The 21,036-nt window shown below is 34.5% G+C and overlaps 1 protein-coding gene across 1 annotated transcript in view; it reads right to left on the bottom strand.

The window, feature by feature from the left end:
- UBA2 (ubiquitin like modifier activating enzyme 2) overlaps positions 1-21,036 on the bottom strand; it is a 32,747-nt gene that overhangs the window by 10,558 nt on the left and 1,153 nt on the right. Inside the window, exons 2-9 of the mRNA XM_043982194.1 lie at positions 18,102-18,185; positions 17,017-17,087; positions 14,474-14,538; positions 10,968-11,068; positions 8,307-8,428; positions 7,680-7,747; positions 7,260-7,381; positions 2,382-2,481 (exon numbers count right to left, since the gene is read on the bottom strand). Of these exons, the coding sequence (XP_043838129.1) occupies positions 2,382-2,481; positions 7,260-7,381; positions 7,680-7,747; positions 8,307-8,428; positions 10,968-11,068; positions 14,474-14,538; positions 17,017-17,087; positions 18,102-18,185 (733 nt within the window). The remainder of the gene's footprint in view (positions 1-2,381; positions 2,482-7,259; positions 7,382-7,679; positions 7,748-8,306; positions 8,429-10,967; positions 11,069-14,473; positions 14,539-17,016; positions 17,088-18,101; positions 18,186-21,036) is intronic.

The raw sequence follows: 21,036 nt of genomic DNA, 5'->3' as shown, positions 1-21,036 counted from the left end.
CTCCACCAAGCTGCCAAAGTGAAATTTTAAGTGATTTGTACTCCTTTCTGAAAGTGAAAAAAAAGTGAAGAACTAATAGTATAAAATTAGCTTTTAAAGAGTGCTAGAAAGGTACTCTCCAAGAAAATAGCCATTTAAAAATTAAGTAAAAAATAAGGATTAAAAGAGGAAGCAGCTACAAACCTCAAAAACCAAACTCTCCTCAGCCAAAGAACAAAGAAAAGGGTAGCTAAGTGGCGCAATGGATAAAGCCCTAGCCCTGGATTCAGAAGCACCTAAGTTCAGACCTGGCCTCAGACACTTGACACTTCCTAGCTGTGTGACCCTGGGCAGGTCACTTAACCCTCATTGCCCCGCCAACAAACAAAGAACAATGAAAAGCTAGTTAGGAGACATGAGCTCAAGAATGACCATATGTCAGAAAAGTCATTAATGAGGACAGAAAGAGAACTACTTTCATGCAAGCAGCTGTGGTCTCTATACAAAAAGTCAATGCCTATGTACAAGACATAAAAATGCTACAGAGTAAGTCACTACAGACAACTTCTCAACCCGTTAGAGCATAAAACACCACACAAGAATTTTAAAATAATCAAATTACAACAATAAGCATAATAATCAACTAATAAAAATTCTTTAGGTGACAAATTGAAATGTGTCTTCATATTTATACTTCATATTTCAAAAAGACAATGCTCTGGGGGCAGCTAGGTGGCGTAGTGGATAAAGCACTGGCCCTGGATTCAGGAGGACCTGAGTTCAAATCCAGCCTCAGACACTTGACATTTACTAGCTGTGTGACCCTGGGCAAGTCACTTAACCCTTGTTGCCCCGCCCAAAAAAAAAGAAAAAGAAAAAGACAATGCTCTGAGATTTGTAAAAACCAAAAAGTAAAACTACCAAGTATACAAAAGTTGAACTGCATTTTCTATTCTACCACTTTTTTATGTAGGTAGTATAATAGCTAGTAATACCTAACATTTATATAGTGCTTATTACTATGTGTTAAGCACCATGCTTATTATTAGCACTTTAGAACTGTTATCTCATTTGATCCTCACAACAACCTTGGAAAGTAAGGTGCTGTTATTATCCTCATTTTACAGATGAAGCAAATAGGTTATTAAGTAACTTGCACAAGGTCACAAAGCTAGGAAGTGTCTGAGGTTGGATATGAACCCACAGTCCTTCCTGACTTCCAGACTGATTCTCTATCTACTGAGCAACCTAACAGAGATCCAACAATATAAAAACAAACATTATTGCCATTATATCAGCAGAGGACATACCCCTGGATAAAAGGCACTTTTCTTTTGGGGGGAGAAGGAAAAGGGCAGACAGAACAGGAATGAGGGAACTTACATCCAGACATTTAAAGGAATTCAAAGTAGAAAGATAAATTCAACTAAAAAGTTAAAAGTAAATGTAATAACCCCCAAAAAAATCCACAATCAGCTAGTACCCTAAAATCAATGAATTTCTGCAACAGTTTTCCAATTCACTTAAAAAAAGTTCCATGTAGGTGAAATTAGTAGCATTTCCTAAAGGTTTCCTTTAGACACTGTACTCACAATCAGTTTTCCACTAAACATTTCTACTAGTCTGTTGATTGGAACTCTCTCATCTCTGGTATAATAATAATGCTTTGTTGTTGTTGTTGTTAACACTAAATCTAAAAAGGCATATATTCTAAAAAGCAAAAATGTTTTAGGTAAAAATAAATTACAAGTCCAATGAATCTGTGCAGTAACTTAAAAGAATTACAACATAATAGAATAATTAGCTCTAGCTAGACTCCAGATAAAATAAATGTCTTTCTGAGGAGGAATGATGTTCAGCATCTCAGGAACAATGAGTTAAGATTAAATTCTGACATCCCATCCAAAACTTTCAGGAATCCCTTAGCCATCATAAAGTACAAAATTAAGAAGTTTCCAGAAAAGTGGGACCCTGATTCTTAACTGGGACCCTACTTATGGTGGTATTCTCTTGTCTGTTTTAAAAAAAAGGGGGGGAGGGTAATTCCCCTTACTCAAAACAGCTTGAATCATCCACCCTCAACATTCTGAAGAGCTTATCATTGACAACAGAGGCTATGACTAAAGGGATTACTGTATAAATGCCACTTATTATGGAAACAGGAAAGTTTCTGATAATATTCTAAAAATATTTTCTTATTGAACAGACTATGCTCTTCTAGAAATCTGACTTCTTTGGTCACTGGCATGGAAGGCAGCAAAAGAAGCCCCACTCTATAAAAATGTCCAGCAAAATAAAACAATTTAGATAAAGAGGAGATCCAGTCAAATAGGGGCTATGTATTTTTTTAAAGTGGGTATGGAGGGTTTAAAGTAGGTACTCACAAGATATGTACAAATTACCTTGACTTTGCACTTCAGTCCAGTCTAATGGCACAGGAGGCTTCCTTTTCCTCCACAATTTATCCATTGTCAATAAATATCTTATATCATCCTTGAAAAGCTTAAAAAAAAAAAAAGAGGCAAAATTGAATACAATAATCCTTTAAGTGCACATGTAGGTAAGTGAAATATGCAATTCATTTAAAAATTCAATAAATATTAAGCACCTACTATATACAAGGGCAAGGAATTACATTAAATATTGTACTATGATAACGATTTCGAGTTAGACATGTCATATACTAAAAAAACATGGTGCTAGAATGATTATCTACTATAAATATCATCTAGAAAAAACAATGGACCCACCAGTGATTTGGAAAAGGATTAACAAAAACATTGTAGTACTTAAATTTAAGTTAATATTACTGCCCCGTGAAACAATAAGGAATGCAGAGAAGCATGGAGAGAATTATAAACTGAATAAAGAAACAAAACTAAGAACCAATGGAGACAATGGCTACAACAAAGTACACAGAACAAAAACTAAGTTGAACACTATAATAATAATGATAAAGGGTGACCCTGGAAAAAAGTTGAGAAAATTAAAAACTCCTCCCTTTTTTCAGAAGTAGGGAAGTATAAAAGGAGAATACTGTATATACTTTCAAGACTGATACATCGGTATATTTTGTTGAATTATTTTCTTTTTTTTTCCCCAAGGGATGGCTGGCTAGGCAGAAAAGAGGAGAGAGATGAAGGTGAATACAAAAACAAACCAAAAGTAAGATTTTTTTAAATGAGCCTAAACTAATTAAGCACACAAATCACCCAGTGAATAGATGTTTTTAAGCTCCACGTACCAGGACCTGTGCTAAACACTAGGAATACAAAGAAAGGCAAAGCAGTACTACTCTCAAGGGACAGTCTAATGAAGGAGACAAAACACAACTATATACAAACAAGCTACATACAGGATAAACTGGAAATAATCAACAGAAGGCAGGCACTAGAATTAAAAGGGATCAGAAAATGCTTCCTGAAACTGGGATTTTAGCTAGGATCTGAAGGAAGCCCAAGGAAGACAGGAAGGAGAGATTAGAAAAGAGTAATCCAGGCTTGGCAGTCAAAATGCCTGGAGTTGGGAGATGAAGAAAATTGTGTAACAAAAAGTAAGGAAGCCAGGGTCACTGTATTACAGAGTACATGAAGGGAAGGAGGGTGTGTATAAGATGGGGGGGGGGGGGGTAGGATGCCAAATCACATCATGAAAGGCTTTAAATGTCAAATGAGATTTTTCTATTTGATCCAGAAGGTGATAGGGAGGCACTGGAGTTTATTGAGTAGGTGCAGTGACATGGTCAGACTTGTGCTTTAGGAAAATCACTACCAATTCAGTGGAAGAGAAACTGGAGCAGAGAGATTTGATGGTGGAAGACCAACCAGCAGACTATTTCAGTAGGTATAAGCACAAGGAGATGAGGGCCTGCACCAGGGTGGTAGCAATGCCAGAGGAAAGAAGGGGGAGTATTCAAGAAATGTTACAAAGGTAAAATTGACAGGCCTTGGCAACAGATTAGATATGGAAGATGAGAAGAGTTAAAGATGACACCTAGATTGCATGCCTAGGTGACAAAGAGAATGGTAGTGCATTCAATAGTAATAGGGAAGTTAGGAAAAGGGGAGGATTTGGAGAATAAATAGTTGTTTTATATTGAGCTTAAGATGTTTACAAGACTTCCAGTTCAAGATATCCAAAAAGTGGCTGAAGAAATGAGACTGCAGGTCAACAGAGAATAGGGATGAATAAGTAGATGTGAAAATAACCAGCATAGAAATGATAATTGAATCTATGGGAGCTGATGAGATATCCAAGTAAAACAATGTAGAGGGAAAAGATGACAAGGACAAAAACCCTACGTGATATCCACAAGTTAGTAGGTGTGACCTGGATGAAAAGCCAACAAAGATGATTAAGGAGTGGTCAGATAGGTAGAAGAGAACTAGGAGAGTATAGTGTTATGAAAACCTAAAGAAAATAATGAGAAAAAAAGGTGATCTACAGTGTCAAAAGTCAAGGACTGCAGAGAGGTTAAGTAAGATGGAGACTGGGAAAGGGTCATTAAATTTGGCAACTAGGAAGGATTGGTAACTTTGGAGGGAAAACGTTTAGTTGAATAAATTAGGAAGGAAGCCAGACTACAGTGAGACTCTCTAAGTGAAAAAGGAAATGGAGGTACCCACAGACAACCTCCTCAAGAAGTTAAGTCACAAAGGGGAGGAGAAATATGAGAATGATTAACAGAGATGGATGAATCAAGTAAGGGTTTTTTGAGGATGGGGAAGACATGGGCATGTTTGTGGTCAGTAGGGAAGTAGTCAGTAGACAGGGAGAGATTAATAACAAGAGAGTAGGGATGACAGAAGGAGTCAACCTGATGAAGATGACAGTAAGGAATGGAATCATTTGTACATGTAGAGAAGTTTGTCTTGGCAGGAGGTCACCTTGGCAGACAAGCATAGAGGAGGAGATAAATGGCAGAAGGTATCTGGGAGATATGGAGGAAGAGAGAAAAAACCCTTGGAGAAGAGTCCCGATTTTTAAATAAAATATGAAGTGTTTTTTAGCTGAGAAGGAAGGGGAAGGGAAGATAAGGAGCCATAGGAGACCTGAAAAAGACTGAAAAGATTTGGAAAAACTGTTGCAGTGAGGAAGACAGCAAGCTAATTAAGAAGATTAAATTAAAAGGATTGCCTTGCAGCATTAAGAGGCCTGTTGAGGTTATGTAACATAAAATTGTAAGGGACCTAGTCAGCATGGTTTCATGATTTTTCTCTACCATTGTTCAACAGTGGTCTAAGGCTGAGAACTAGCAGGGCAAGTTGGGTGATATAAGAAGGCAAGGGACTCAAGAAGACAGTGCAGAGTTAAACTCAAAAACTCACACACCCCATACTATTTCTTTTGTTTTTGGTGCAGTTGTTTTTCTATTTTGAGATTTTTTCATCATTGCTCTGATTTTTCTCTTATAACATGACTAATCCAGAAATATGTTTAATGTTATTATGTGTATATATATATAACCTATATCAGATTACCTGCTGTCTAGGGGAGGGGGAGGGAGGGAGAAAAATCTGAAATTGGAAAGCTTGTAATAAACAAAAGTTGAGAACTATCTTTACATGTAACAGGGGGAAAAAATAAAATACTTTATTTAAAAAAAAAACTCATTCACCAAGGGTCAAGATGGGGAAGAGAAGAGTGAAGCTAGTGCAAGGGTTATGGCCTAGTAAAGAACTGAGAGGCTGAAGAACTGGAAGTCACAATGGGGACAAAAAACAGGGTTTAGAGTTGCAAGACAGAGGAAGAATATGAATAACAATCGATTGTGATTATATAAGAGAATTTCAGAGTTTATGAACATGGAAGGGTAATTTGTGGGTGACTGCAAGATGGAGGTAATGACCATCCCCTGAGGTGGGGTAGAGGACTAAGTCTTGGGTTGAAGAACTGTGAGGTTATTATGGGATCTGAGAGAGTATTAATATGTTGAAGCTTCCCTCCCCCCCCACCTCCACCGCCCCATATTGGGGTAAGAGTTGGAGAGGAGAGAAAGACTGTAAGCTAGGCACTCAACTCACTAAGGAAGGAAGGGGAATGTCCTGTAGACTGGCAGAAAACAGCTAGCAGAATTTTGGGTAGTAGATATAGAGTGAATAAACCCTAAGAGTTAAGTTTACTGAATGATGGTGGTAGGAGGAAAACCTACAAAGCAGCAGTGAGGAACAATGAGTATTCCAACTCCTCCACCTGGACCAGTAATTCAGTGACTGAGTCAAAGTGAAGCTAGTACTGGAAGTCATCATCAGGAGACAGTCAGGTCTCAGAGCCAAAAGACTGGAATTGAAAACACAAAAGATTTAAAACAAAAACAAGTTTGTTGCTTATGGAGCAGGCATTCCAGAAAGCATGGAAGAGGTGGGTACCTAAAGAGGGGGACATTAAAGGGAGATGAAACGTGGGTGGAGGAGTGAGAAATGGACATAAGGAATAGAACAGTAAGGAATGGTGAATGAGTTTTGAATTATGACCTCAGGTTGTAAAGAATCATTGGGATGGGTAGGGTATTATGGAAGGAGTGTGTTAATCATTAACAGTTTAGATTTTCCTTATACTACAGATATATATATTTAAATAAGCACTAGAACTTATATCCTAAAACATTTAGTTTTAGAAGGAATTCTGTAGTTTCTAATTTGTTAAGAAATTATATGAAAATATTATGACAATTATATGAAAAATGTCTTGTTGGATCCTATCAAAGGAGTTAACTATCTATCCTATTATGAAAAGAATTTTCCAATTACCCACCTAAGTGAAAAAAAAATCACCTTAGCAGCAGTTGAAACTTTTCTATCAAACTTAATAATGACCTTCAGAAATTCATTCACTGAAATTCTGCCTCTGGGCATTTTTCTTAGCTGTTCCACCCCCACCCCCCCACCCAATACCTGGAATGTCATCTCTCCTAATCTTTCCTTCCTATTTTCTTCTATGGAGTCTTAACTAAAAATCTCTTCTACAGGAAGTCTTTTCCATTCTCTTAATTCTAGTGTCTTCCCTCTTATTATTTCCTAATTATCTTGTGCATAGCTTGTTTGTGCATATTTGTTTGCTTGTTTTTCCCCCATAAGATTTTGAGTTCCTCACCATCTTCGTATCCCCAAAGTTTAGCACAGTCACTGGAATATAAAAGATGCTTATGCTTTGCTAACTGACTGAGATACTTACTAGCTGTGTGACCCTGGGTAAGTCATTTAAATTTCAAAATAATTCAAAAGAAACAGAATTTAATAGCCTATACCACTCTGCTATTTGAAAGAGAGAGCAAATCTCACCTTGGTGAAGAGTTTAACTGGATCATAACCAGTTGATTTAGCCCATTCCTTAGTGGAAATACGTTTGATATCACCATCATCATTAGATGCTCTTGCTCTGGCTTCAGCTTCTGCCGGTTCCCCTGAAACATACAACATTTAACTATTGTTTTAACATCAAAACATGAAACTGAGACTCAACTTAACTAATTTAAGAAATAATTTAAATTACCTAGGGAATTCATCTGTAATCAACATAGCCTGATTTAGTATTTGCCCTGATTCAGGGCCTATTAGAGGAGCCAAAAGGGGAGGTATGACCATCTTAACACTACACTCCTCTTACAAGCTACTATTTTCATAACCAGAATAAGAAAACTAGCTGTCAAAATTTAAAGCTTTTGATGAAATGACAAGTTTAACCCTAAATATTTTACTCACAGGCAGCTTCAGGATCAGCTCTGTCAGGGGATACTTCCTGATCAGCATCTTCTTCCCCAAACAACTGGCTGTAATTTTTAAAAGAAGTTACATACAAAGACAAGCATTTTTCACAAAAATTTTTCCCTTAATTATATATACAAATCTAATTGGATTGAGATGGTTATGTCAAAGCTTACCAGGAACTAATAAGAAAAATTACCAAACTAGGTTGTTAATATTTCTATTTCCAAGGTATCTATTTTACATAGACACCTAATGATTTAATTCTAGCCAAAAACACAATTATGTTTAATTTCACAAATCTCACATATGATTACCAGAGGTAGATTCAGCAAAATATTTCAACTCAACATAAATTTTATGCAATAACTAGTCTGTATGATAAAGTTTAAACAAAATATAATTTATCTCATTGTTAACTGCTGAAATGCCTTTTGAACAATATAAAATGTTTCCTTTTTAAACTATATGTGAATAAGACTTTGATTTGACCAAAAATAAACAAACAAATAAAAAGAAGGTAAGTTCAGGCAAAAGAAAAAAGGAATAAGTATCTTTAAATAAAAAAAATTTTCACTTTCCCATTATAAGCATCACAACATAGATTCTCAAATAATCTCTTACTTGAACAAATATTTTGCCCATACAATACAGTGGATAGGTTCTGAAGGTGTATTACGAATTGTACATCCAGGGAAAGTTTTCTGGGTTGGTTTAGGATGACATTCATAACATTCTGTTACACCCTGCAGATTCAAGAAATCAGAAAAACATTCACTCCACAATAACAACTCATTATTTCAAGATAAAACAACTATATACAGAAACTTCTTTCCTATTCTAATTACTTTTCATACACATATAGAACTCTTTGTGAAAAGACCTTACAGAAAATATAAAGTCCAATTTCCTCATTTTACAGGTAAGAAAAAAAAGGGCATAAGGAAGTTAAGTGATTCACCTAAATATATAAGATAGTAGCACAACCAGGCCTAAAACCCCAAAATATTCATCTGTTAGTGTAGGTTCCTACAGAATATAGTATACTTCCCCCTACTTAAAGCACCTAAATGCTAAAAAGCTATTGATGCACTGATCCTTTAAATAAATCTCAAAGACTACAAAAGAATTCCATTTCAAGGATACGTTTCTAAACTAAATATTTTCAAGAAGTGTTACATATTTGTTGATTTCAGGATTTTCTATCCAATCCTAACCTCCTAAACACATAGAAAATCAGGTTTTTAAATTAAAATATACTAAATCTAAACTTTGATTTGAGAATTTCACATGATATTAGAACCATTAAAGGATACTGCCTAACCAAGGTTAAGAATCCATTATATTAAAAGTTACTGCCCAAGAAGAGAAATGGTCAAATCATAAATCATAAAAAAAAACAGTTCTCAAAACAAGAATTGCAGACAGCATAACGAAAAAATGCTACAAATCATTACTAAAATAAATAAAAATCAGAACAACCCTGAGGTTTTACCTCACACCCATAAAACTGGCAAAGATAACAGAAGACAGGAATAGTCAGTGTTGGAGAGATATTAGAAAGAAAGTCACATTAATGGCATTGTTATTGTTGGTGAAGCTATACAACCAAAATGGAAAGGAATTCAGAATTAATCAAATAAAGTGACTAAAATGTCCAGACTCTTTAAATCCAGAAATTCTACCGGTGAGACTATACCTCAATGGGGTCACTGACAAAAAAAGAAAAGTTCTGTAATACAACTAAATATAGCAGCACTTTTGGGGGGTAATAAAGAACTGGAAACAAAGTACATGCCCATCAATTGAAGAAATGTTTAAATAAACTGTGGTATCTGAATGTAATGGAATATCACTGTGCTGTAAAAAATGAACATGATGAATATAAATAGAGAAAAACTAACACGAAATGCAAAATGGAGTAAACCAAGTGAAGAAAAGCATATATGACTATAACAATGTAAACGGAAAGAACAACCACCACAAAGTAATCAAAACCAAGTGTTATGAAATTAGAGACCAAGTGTGTCCCCAAAGAAGAGATAAGAAGACAGCTCCCTACCTCCCTTCCAGAGGACAAGGGTCAATAGGTATGAAACACTATGTATCGTTTGGATTTTTGGTCTGACAATATATACACTATCATATAGGTAAGAATATACATTTTGTCATTATGTTGCTAAATTTTGTTTAATTTTTCTCTTCCTGTTTTTCTTTCTTTTTACAAAAAAAATTTGTTATAAAGGGGCAGCTAGGTGGCACAGTGGATAAAGCACTGGCCCTGGATTCAGGAGTACCTGAGTTCAAATCCAGCCTCAGACACTTAACACTTACTAGCTGTATGACCCTGGGCAAGTCACTTAACCCCCCCATGGCCCTGCCCCTGCCAAAAAATTTTTGTTATAAGGAATGGCTTTTTGGGGAAGGTGGCAATGACTAAGGTGAAATCTAAGCAATATACAAAGAATATAAATACAAATCTATTTTTAAAAAGAATCAATTAAAACAACAACAAAAAAAAGAATCAATTAACTTATCACTACACAAGTATTTTTTATTGACAGAGGACAAGAAATGGGTTTAAGTATTAAAGTATTAAATTAGATAACAGCCTAAGAATTTTGAGCCAAAGAAACAAATTACATATAATTTCCTAAAAAGGAGATGAGTGTGAGACAAGTGAACATATCTGATACTTAAGAGATTCCAAATGGCATTCTATCATACATTATTGTATGAACCTGTTCCTTTTCTCTCCAGTACATTTCTTAACTTGCAAAAGTTCTCTCATGGACATAGAGGTTTAAAAAAGGCTATTAAACCCTGGTACAGAAAGCAATCTTTGCAGCATGATGTTAAGTGCCTTCCTACCTGAAAGTGAGGGATGGACTAGATGAAATGCCAAGGTTCTTTCCATATTTTTAATTCTAGAATCACCAAAGCAACAAACTCTGAAAGCCTTAGCACAAGTTTGTAATATGAAAAGTTTCAGATAGACACATAAACGGTTAGGTTATGTTTCAAAAACATAGGCTTTAAAAGGCAAACAAATCAAACTATGAAGTTAAGGGGAAATAGCTGTCTATGTCCCTCTAGAGCTCTTTTATAATTTAGAGTGCAGTGGCCTATACCACCTTGAGGAAATATCCTAAGTATTCTTATTTATAAGCATCGTAACTGTATTGGTTATCTGAGTCACATAAATGCAAGAAAAATTCAAGTTTATCTCATCCCATCCCTTAAGGTTCCACAGTAAATATACCAAGAAAAATATTTTCCCATAACCTTTTTGATAACTGTTACTTGTCCAAGATAGCCAGCAGTTCCACTCTCTATAAGAGGAACATCAGCAGCCAGACACATCCTATTCACGTGGTTCCTTGCAGCTAAAAGATGATATCAGAAGACAACAAAATCAATTATGTGACTTTTATAGTTAGTACAGCAGTTTAAATAAACAACTCTTCTTAGTCTTAATTTTACAATCAACTAATTAAATCACATCATTAGCTCTGCTAATACAACTGATAATACACATCATTTAACAGATTCATTTAATATCCCAAACTAAAAGAAAAACATCTCTCAAAGTTATAGAATTTCACCTTCCAAAGCTAATCTCATACTTGATGCCCCCACTAAAATTCTAACAGCTAAAATGCTATGTTTATATGCTAATAGCCCTGAAGTTAACACAGCCTAAGTTTGTTTTAAAATTAAGTTGTAAAAGAATGATTTTTAACAAAGAATATACCTATAGATCCTAAATGTTATTAGAGTAAGCATCCATTGCTAAGAGAATAGGTAACTTTTTGGTCTCATTTGAAATTCCAATATAATGTATCAAACTGTAGCTGATAATAGAAAGAAAAGTCCAAAATGAAGCCAGCAAATTTTAGAAATGACAAAAATGCAAAATAAAGTAAAATTGCCTTCTATGTCAACTTAGAAATATTGAAACAGTTTGAGGTTAGTGAAAACCTAGTCAAATTACCAAAGTTATACCTCTTCTATAAAGAGAACAATTTGTGAGGCAGCTAATTATAGTCAACAAGCACAATGGCCCTAATTTCTGATGTGTTGTCGTTAAAAATTATGAAAACAGAAATACTAACATGGTGTTAGTATTTGAATATTTTGCTAACATCTTTCCACTCAATGTAACTTCCTGCAGTGTTAAATGGATTTTTACACCTTTTTTCTATATTAGAGCACAAATCCAAATGTATCATTAAAGTTAATAGTAAAATAAGATTCACTTAACCTTAATCTGCTTTACAATTAAAACATTATCTGGGGCAGCTACGTGGCGCAGTGGATAGAGCACTGGCCTTGGAGTCAGGAGTACCTGAGTTCAAATCTGGCCTCAGACACTTAACACTTACTAGCTGTGTGACCCTGGGCAAGTCACTTAACCCCAATTGCCTCACTTAAAAAAAAAAAACCGTTATCTAATTCATTAAGCCAGGTATAACTATATGAGTAAATGTATTTCTGGGAAGATATTTGGACCATAGAATATGTATAATATACATAATATATAATAAACTCATAGGATCATAGAGGTAGATAGATATATATAGATAAATATATATTTTAAAAAACACGAGGGATATTATTATATATAATTATCATTTTATAGATCAATAAAGTTCCAATAAGTTTTTACAGGACAGGAACTATTACATTTTTGGCTTTGTATCTCCAATGTCTAGCATAATGCCTAATAAAGAAGGCACTTAATACATGGTCATTGATTGAAACTTAGCCAAAGAGAAGTTACTTAACTTTATGCAAGAATACACAGGTACTAAGTAGAAGAGTTGGGATTCAAACCCAGATCCAGTGACTGCAAATTAAGTGTGCTTTCCACTGCATCTAACTGCAGTTAGTTTTAAGTAAAGTTTTGAAAACTTCAAGTGTAAATTTCCCTAGGTATCTTTGAAGCAATCTTTGCAATTGTATAAAAGAAACAATCTTCAAGACCCTTCTAAAAGTTTCATGACCTGGCAAAAATTTGGCAGGCACTATCCTTATCTGCAGAAACAATTTCTCTAGTGTCATAACCAAGTGGGGTTAAGGAACAATTGGCTCATGGCAATAAACACTATCCATTTCTATTCCCAAGCTGCTCTATCTCCTTCATAACTGAGATTCATGATTTAGAGCTGGATAAAACCTTAGAGACTTTAAAAATAAGGTAAGGGAAAGCAATTAAGGTAAGTGAAACTAATGGAAGTGAAGGGACTTATTCAAGGTCACACAGGTGGAACATGAACCCAACTTCTCCTCTAACTCCAGATCCAGTATTTTCCACAAAAGCGGGGGGAGGGGGAGTCCTGCTATTTATAACCTGTGTGACCTGAAACAGTCAAGTTACTTTACTTCTCTGGGCCTGTTTCCTCATCTGTAGAGGAAATTGGACTAAATGTCCTCTCAGGTTCCTTCTGCTTCTAAATCTAGGCTCCCCTAGTGTTGTCTGGCTCTCTCAAACCCCCTTCAGAACTCTATCCTATAGACACATCACTGATCACCTTCCTCCCTCATAGCTCAGAGTTTAGAGTTTCATCAAAAGGAAATTCTATTGGGCAGCCATTTTGGACAAATATGTATTTACAACATATGAAGAACATAACCCAGCCTTAATAAGTTGGCAAGTTCAATCATACAAATCCCAAACTCATCAGGTGTGTGCTGGACCCAGCTCCAATCAGCTCAAAAGAAGTAAATGTTGGGAGCAGCCAGGTGGCACAGTGGATAAAGTACCAGCCCTGGATTCTGGAGGACCTGAGTTCAAAATTGGCCTCAGACACTTGACACTCACTAGCTGTGTGACCCTGAGCAAGTCGTGTAACCCTCATTGCTCAGCAAAATAAATAATGTCACAAAAAACTGAATGTTAAATCTTTAGTTTGAGCATTTACACCTAAAAAAAATCAGTAAATACTACATATCAGGGCTTAACTTATTATTTCGCTGTCTAAACCTTTAAAGAAAATAATGGAGAAAATGCCAATGATGCAAATTAAACTTAAAAGTGTATCATGCATGAGTGAGATGAGCAGAACCAGAACATTATACACAGTATCATCAACATTATGTGTTGATCAACTGTGATAGACTAGATTCTTCTCACCAATACAACAGTACAAGAAAGTTTCAAAGGACTCATGATGGAAAAGGCTCTCCAAATCCAGGGGGGAAAAAAAAAGGAACTGTAGAATATGGATGCTGATTGGACCATAATATTTCTTTTGTTTTTGATGCTGTTTTTCTTTTTTTGAGGTTTTTCCTTTTTGCTCTGATTCTTCTCTTAAACATTACTAATGCAGAAATATGTTTAATGTTATTATATATTTTTAACCTTTATCAGATTACCTGCTGTCTAGGGGAGAGGGGGAGGGAGGGAGGGAAAGGAGGGAGTAAAATTTGGAATTGGAAATCTTATATAAACAAATGTTGAAAACTAAAAAAAGAGAGAGAGATAAAAATTGGAACCCAAAACTATGAAATTTATTACTAAAAAGAAATAAAAAATTTAAAAGTGTATCATGCATATATTTTTCCAGAAAGCTAGTTGCTAAACATTTTCCATCACATTACTGGAAGTATTCTGAAAGCAGAGGTCTGTTTTGTCCATTGTCCTATATTTCAAAAAAAAAACTCAATTAAGTACTACTGTAAAGAAGCTGACAAATTATTATTTTTAATTCGTATTTTTATAACATGGGTCTGAGGAATAACAAAAAAGTAATCACAAAACATAAAACCAGAATTTATTTAACTCTCACCTCTGTTATCTAAAGCATTCATGACCAATGTAAACTGCCGAAAGAATTCCACATTATAATCAGGGCTACAAAATAGAACAAAGAAAAGTCACAAAAACAACAGCCTTATGTTTATTCATTACAATGTAATATATCATTTTTAAAGAAGCTAAGACAGTATAGATAGCTCCTAGTAAGATATCTCTTTTCAAGTATACTAAGTGAAAAGGAAATATTTGCTAGTTTACCTTTTCCAAATAGCCATTAGCAATTAGAAAGTGTTGATACCCCCCAATCTCTCCCTTTTGGGATAACTTGCAGTCAGTTCACAAACCCAGTGAGCTTAGAGCTAAAAAGAACATAGCAATTTTCTTTCTGATCTGGACATTAACTGCTGTGCTACAGCCAAATCAAACCTACAGAACCAGGATCCTCAGGACACTGCTCTTTCTCTAATACTACAATGGACCCCCTACTGAAAAGTTTAAAAATTCTAAGAGGATATGCTACATGAGAAAGCAGAAACTGTACTAAAGAAAACGAAAATGATAAGAAGAGCTGGATTAAACAAAGTATATGTACAAAAAGAACATGCTGGAGGAAACACAATTTTAAGGGAATCACAAGGGATCATTTCTCAAGGTATTATAGTAATAGCTGATATTTTTAAAGTGCTTTTTTACATACATCCTGTTTAAGGTATGAGAAATAAGAGAATAAAAATATGTGAAAAAAAACTGTTACCAAAGAAAAAGGTAACCCAGAAAAGATCAGTATCTATAGACCCACCCTACAAAATATTTGCAAAAATAACCTACACCCACACTCAAGGGTACCCCTGATTAAGGTACATGAATGGAATAAGTTAGTTATACAAAAGATATTCCAACAAGCAGACCATATCTTTATAGTTCCAGAACTGACAAAGTTATAGAGAATAAAGACAACTCTATTTGTTCTCTATATAAAAGCATCTGATTCAGCATAGCAAGGTGCTAACTGAAAGGCTCTCCAACAAGATGATTCCAAAGTATATATCATGGGGCAGCTAGGTGGAACAGTGAATAAAGCACCAGCCCTGGATTCAGAAGGACCTGAGTTCAAATCTGGCCTCAGACACTTGACAATTACTAGCTGTGTGACCCTGGGCAAGTCACTTAACCCTCATTGCCTGCCAAAAAAAAAAAAAAGGCAAAACAAAACAAACAAAAAACAACCAAAGTATATATCAAGATTCCTCAAAAGATATGATCAGCCAAGATAATTCCAAAGAACTCATGATAGAAAATGTTCTCCACATCCAGAAAAAAGAACTGTGAATTCTGACTGCAGATCAAACCATACTGTTTCTAAATTTTGGCTGTTTTTTTTTCCTTGTGTTCTGATTCTTCTATAATATGACTAATGCAGAAATATGTTTAATGTGATTGTACACATATAACCTCTATCAGATTGCTTTCTGTCTTGGGGAGGGGGGAAGGGAGAAAGAGAGAAAAATTTGGAACTAAAAATCTTATGAAAACAAATGCTGAAAACTATCTTTACATGTAACTGGAAAATAATAAAATACTTTTATGATTGGAAAAAAAATGATGTGATCAAACATGCTTGAGAAATATCTCCTTGGCAACTAAATAGAGATTGGGTTGGTATGGAGACACACTTGAGGCAGAGAGATGACCTGACCTAGGGTAGTGCCTATATAGGGGGAGACAACATACCCAAGAGATATTATAATAGTAAACGCGACAAGATTTGGAAAAGGATTGAACATGTGGATGAGTCAAAGTGAGGAGAAAGAGATAAAACAGATATTTTTAAAACACCTACAATGTGCCAGGCCCTACGCTAAGCTTTTTACAAATATTATCTCATTTGATATTCAACAACCCTGACAGGTAAATACTATTACACTTTAGAGCTAAAAAAATCTAGGCACAGAGGTTAAAAGACTTGAACAAGTCACAAAGCTAATAAATTTCTGAGGCAAATTCTGAACTCAGATCTTCCTAACTCCTGGCCCAGGGCTCTATCCATCTTGCCACTTTTGAGTTGAACGTAAAAGAAGTAGAAAGTTTAAGTGACTGAAAGGATACTGGTGCCCTACACAGTAATGAGAGAATAGTTTGAGGAGAAAGTTCCTAAGTTCTGTTTTAGATGGGGTGAGTTTGACAAGCCTACAAAATATCCACTTCCGGGTATCCAAAAGGTAGTACAGCATGACTATACCTAGGAATGGACATAAAGATGTGATAATCATCTCTACAAAGAAGATATTTAATGACTATTTTGTTTAATTGGATGGGGGGAATATTTGGTAAAATATCATGAAAGAACTTCACCTGAATAAGAGATTTATCTGTATTTCAAGAGAAATCTGAACAGCCCTGTTTAAAGATATATGTTATAATCTCTTATCTTACCTACTAAATTAACTTAGGCAATAAACCAGCTTAGCTCTTTAAAATTTTATCAAAAGGAAGAAAAGAAATATAATGCAAAAGAAAAATGGGAAATTTAATGCTCCAAATCACATTTAAATAGTTAACAACCAAAATACATACTTCATTATGCTGTCATGGTAGGCTATAATATTAGCTTCTGGGTAAAACTGCAATACACTTTCCTTAGCAACCTAAAAATGAAAAAAATAATAATTATAATAAATTATTTCTTGAATTATTCAAAACTGACTTCTAGTCCAGTTTATCTACTTATCTAACATTTAATCCTCAAAGAGATCTTTTCCTGCTAGTTACTTTTTTTTTGATGAGGCAATTGGGGTTAAGTGACTTGCCCAGGGTCACACAGCTAGCAAGTGTTAAGTGTCTGAGGCCAGATTTGAACTCAGGTCCTCCTGACTCCAGGGCCAGTGCTCTATCCACTGTGCCACCTAGCTGCCCCGTTACATTTACTATTAAAACTATCCTCTTCAACACTCAAAACCTATATATAGATTCAAAGAAAAAACTAATTTTAATATTATTCTAAAGCATAACAACTAGAAAGTAAAATTTGTTCCCTTTTTTGGAGGGGGTGGGATGTATTACAATGCCACATCAATCTAGTGAGATTATTGTGTTGCACTCAGTTTCTATTTATTTTGTATACTATCATTATGTATCAATTCTAAATATGTCATGCCCCACTACTAGATAGAATGTGAGCTCCACAAAGATAAAGACAGTATCTTATTTAATCTTGTCTTCTCCTATTACCTCACTCTTCTTATGGTAAGAACTTTAATGATTGTTGAGGGAGTAACTCTAATTACAGTACATGGTACCATATGATTGGCAAGTAGCACCCATTAGTTCTAATTCTTTGTGATTTAGACAAGTTACAACCTCTCCTGGCTTCACTTTGCCCAAGAGAAAATAAATACTTTTCCATCTTTGAGAGATTATGAGAATCAAACTGAAAACAAAGTGGGTTACTCCATCCAAGGTACAATGAAACAGATATCAAACACTCTGGCAGCCAGATTAACATGTAATTGAGAAATATTTAACAAAATAAGTAAAAATACAATAGAACACCGGTAATATTAATATGTGGTTTTCTAAGTCAATATGGCCCCCAAGGAACTTTTCTATTTGAGTTTTACACCAATACAACAGAGAAATTTAAGAAATCTTTACTGATTTACCTGTGCCTTTGACCTTCCAACATGCTTCTTTTGAAACAAAAATTGCCTGTTGAGGTTGCTGACATCAATGGTATCCAAGTCAATCTACAAATGAACAAAATTCAGTCATTTTTAAATATACAATATAAAAATAAAATATAGCATAGAGGGACAGCTAGGAACAATACCTCGGGAGTCAGGAGGGCCTAAGTTCAAATCCCACCTCAGACACCTACTGTGTGCCCCTGGGCAAGTCACTTAACCCCAAATGCCTCCAAAAAATAAAGTTTAAAAAGTATAGCATATCTTTACGTGGTGGCAAAGAATTGGAAGTTGAGGGGGTGCCCATCAATTGGTGAATGGCTGGACAAGTTGTGGTATATGAATACAATGGAATACTATTGTGCTATAAGAAAGGATGAGCAGGAGGAGTTCAGAGAAACCTGGAGGGTCTTGCGTGGGCTGATGATGAGTGAGATGAGCAGAACTAGAAGAACATTGTACACAGTATCATCAACATTGAGTGTTGATCTACTGTGATGGACTATATTCTTCTCACCAATGCAATGGCACAGAAGAGTTCCAGGGAACTCATGATGGAAGAGGATCTCCAAATCCAGGGAAAAAAAAAAAAGAACTGCGGAGTATAGATGCTAAATGAACCATACTATTTCTTTTGTTTTTGATGCTCTTGTTTTTTTTCTATTTTGAGGTTTTCCATCAATGCTCTGATTTTTTTTCTCTTATAACATGACTAATAAAGAAATAGGATTAATGTTATTATGTGTGTGTGTGTATATATATATATATATATATAACCTATATCAGATTACCTGCTGTCTAGGGGAGGAGGAAGGGAGGGGAGGGAGGGAGAAAAATCTGAAATTGTAAAGCTTGTATAAACAAAGGTTGAGAACTATCTTTACATGTAACGGAAAAAAATAAAATACTTTATTAATCTAAAAAAAAAGTATAGCATAAAGTTTCTTAAAAGTAAAGAATTAAAAGAGCACCCAACATTTCAGCAACACTGACATTAACCCTAAGAATCTATAATTTCTAAGTTTGTTGTAAATATTTGAAAACTTGTTAGGATCAATCACACCACAATCATTTTCATTTGGCCAAAGCAATTACTGAATGAATAAACCACTCCAAGATTTCATTTTTAAGGATAACTTTCTAAAGAGTATTTGTAAAAGTTTACAGGATGATACGCTTTTCCTGTATATCATACTGGCAAGTACGAGTTATAAGAGAAAACCTGAAATTACACAAAAAGTATGTGCACTAATGTACATCTGCACCTGCAATTTATATCCTATACCTTATTTCTGCACCAACTCATTCAGAAAAGGTTCTAGGGCTGTTAGTGCTTATCTGAGCACTGCATTTTAAGGTATTCAGGAAACACACTTTATATTTTCTGATGGGAGATAATCTGTTGTCTCCCTCATTTCCACTCTTTATTTATACACATATAACTAAGAAATCTACAAACATACTTCAAGATTATAAACAAAAAAGGGGCTTTTTGAGTATATGTGATAAGTATAATTTAATTATGTTGCTAAAAAAGTTTTATTTCTGTATCTAATTATTCCTATACTTTTAAAAGCTTATTAAATTATAATATAAATGTAACTAAAATAGAGAAACGTAATAAAACTAATACACTAAACCAGGATAAATTTGCACATTTGAAATTGTAGGCTATATATACATATATATATATATATATATATATATATATGTGTGTGTGTGTATATATATATATATGTATATATATGTATATATATGTATATATATATATATGGAGAAATGGGTAAGATTATGGAAAAAAACACTGGTTCTATTTAATTAACTTACATAAAGTTATCTAAAAGATTAGTTTGAAATATGCTTTTACTTGTAAAACTCCACAAAGCAGGCACTTTTATTATTTAAGGATTTTTATATTTACAACAACCAATGTGATTGATGGATTGTTTCCAAATTCAAAGTCTCAAATTCATACTTTTGACTTTTCCAAAAATTTCAATAGTCAAAAAATTAAGACAGCATCACGTTTGAATGTCATGATATACCATGTGTCAAAACACTAACTATACAAAGTTAAAGTGAAAAATTAATTCAGCACATCAGATTTAGAGCTGTCACCTAGTTAAAAACTTCTTACACCACCTTAGCTATCCTAACTGAACTTGGGGGTCAAAAAAAAATTTTTGGCAACAGTAAAATGTTATGTATACCTATGTTATATACCTATATGCCTGGGGTCGGGTAAAAATTTAAGAAAAACAAGTTTAAGAAGCCCTCATCAAGTTCAACAATCACATTTTACATATGAGGAACTATGGCTAAGATAAGTGATTTGCCACAGATCACAAAAATTAGCTAATTATATGAAAGTCGACTTCAAATCCAGTACTTTTCACTGTACTACACTTTTCTAGAATTAACACACATGTCCCACATACATTCATGTGCACAAAGGAACCAATAAATACTACCAACAACAAAACCTTTGATTTCACACATCCAGATCTCTCCAGGAACACTTAAAAAAACAACTTAGGTAGAAAACTCTAATTTAAATATATACAAATTACATAAAAGCACACCAATGTCAATAATATATGCAGTATATAAAATACATCCTGTCCATTTCAGTGATATTGGACAGAACCACATACGAAATTATAGCGGTTTTACTTTGAGATGCTTATGTTCAGTCATTTCTATCTCTGCTATGTGTAAGCAAATTGTTAAACCAAATATGTGACATCAACCTAGCTGAAAAACCCATAAGTATACAGCATTTCCAAGAAACAATTTGTTTACCAAAAAAAAACCCTCAAAAAATAAAAATCCACTGAAATTTAAAAGTAGGAATCTTTGGACCAAGTAAAAAAAAAAAATGAAAGAAAAACTCTCCAGGACGCTATTTTTAGTT

This window comes from Dromiciops gliroides, chromosome 2 (assembly GCF_019393635.1).
Source record: "Dromiciops gliroides isolate mDroGli1 chromosome 2, mDroGli1.pri, whole genome shotgun sequence".
Taxonomy (NCBI): domain Eukaryota; kingdom Metazoa; phylum Chordata; class Mammalia; order Microbiotheria; family Microbiotheriidae; genus Dromiciops; species Dromiciops gliroides.
This window is presented reverse-complemented; position numbering and strand designations above follow the sequence as displayed.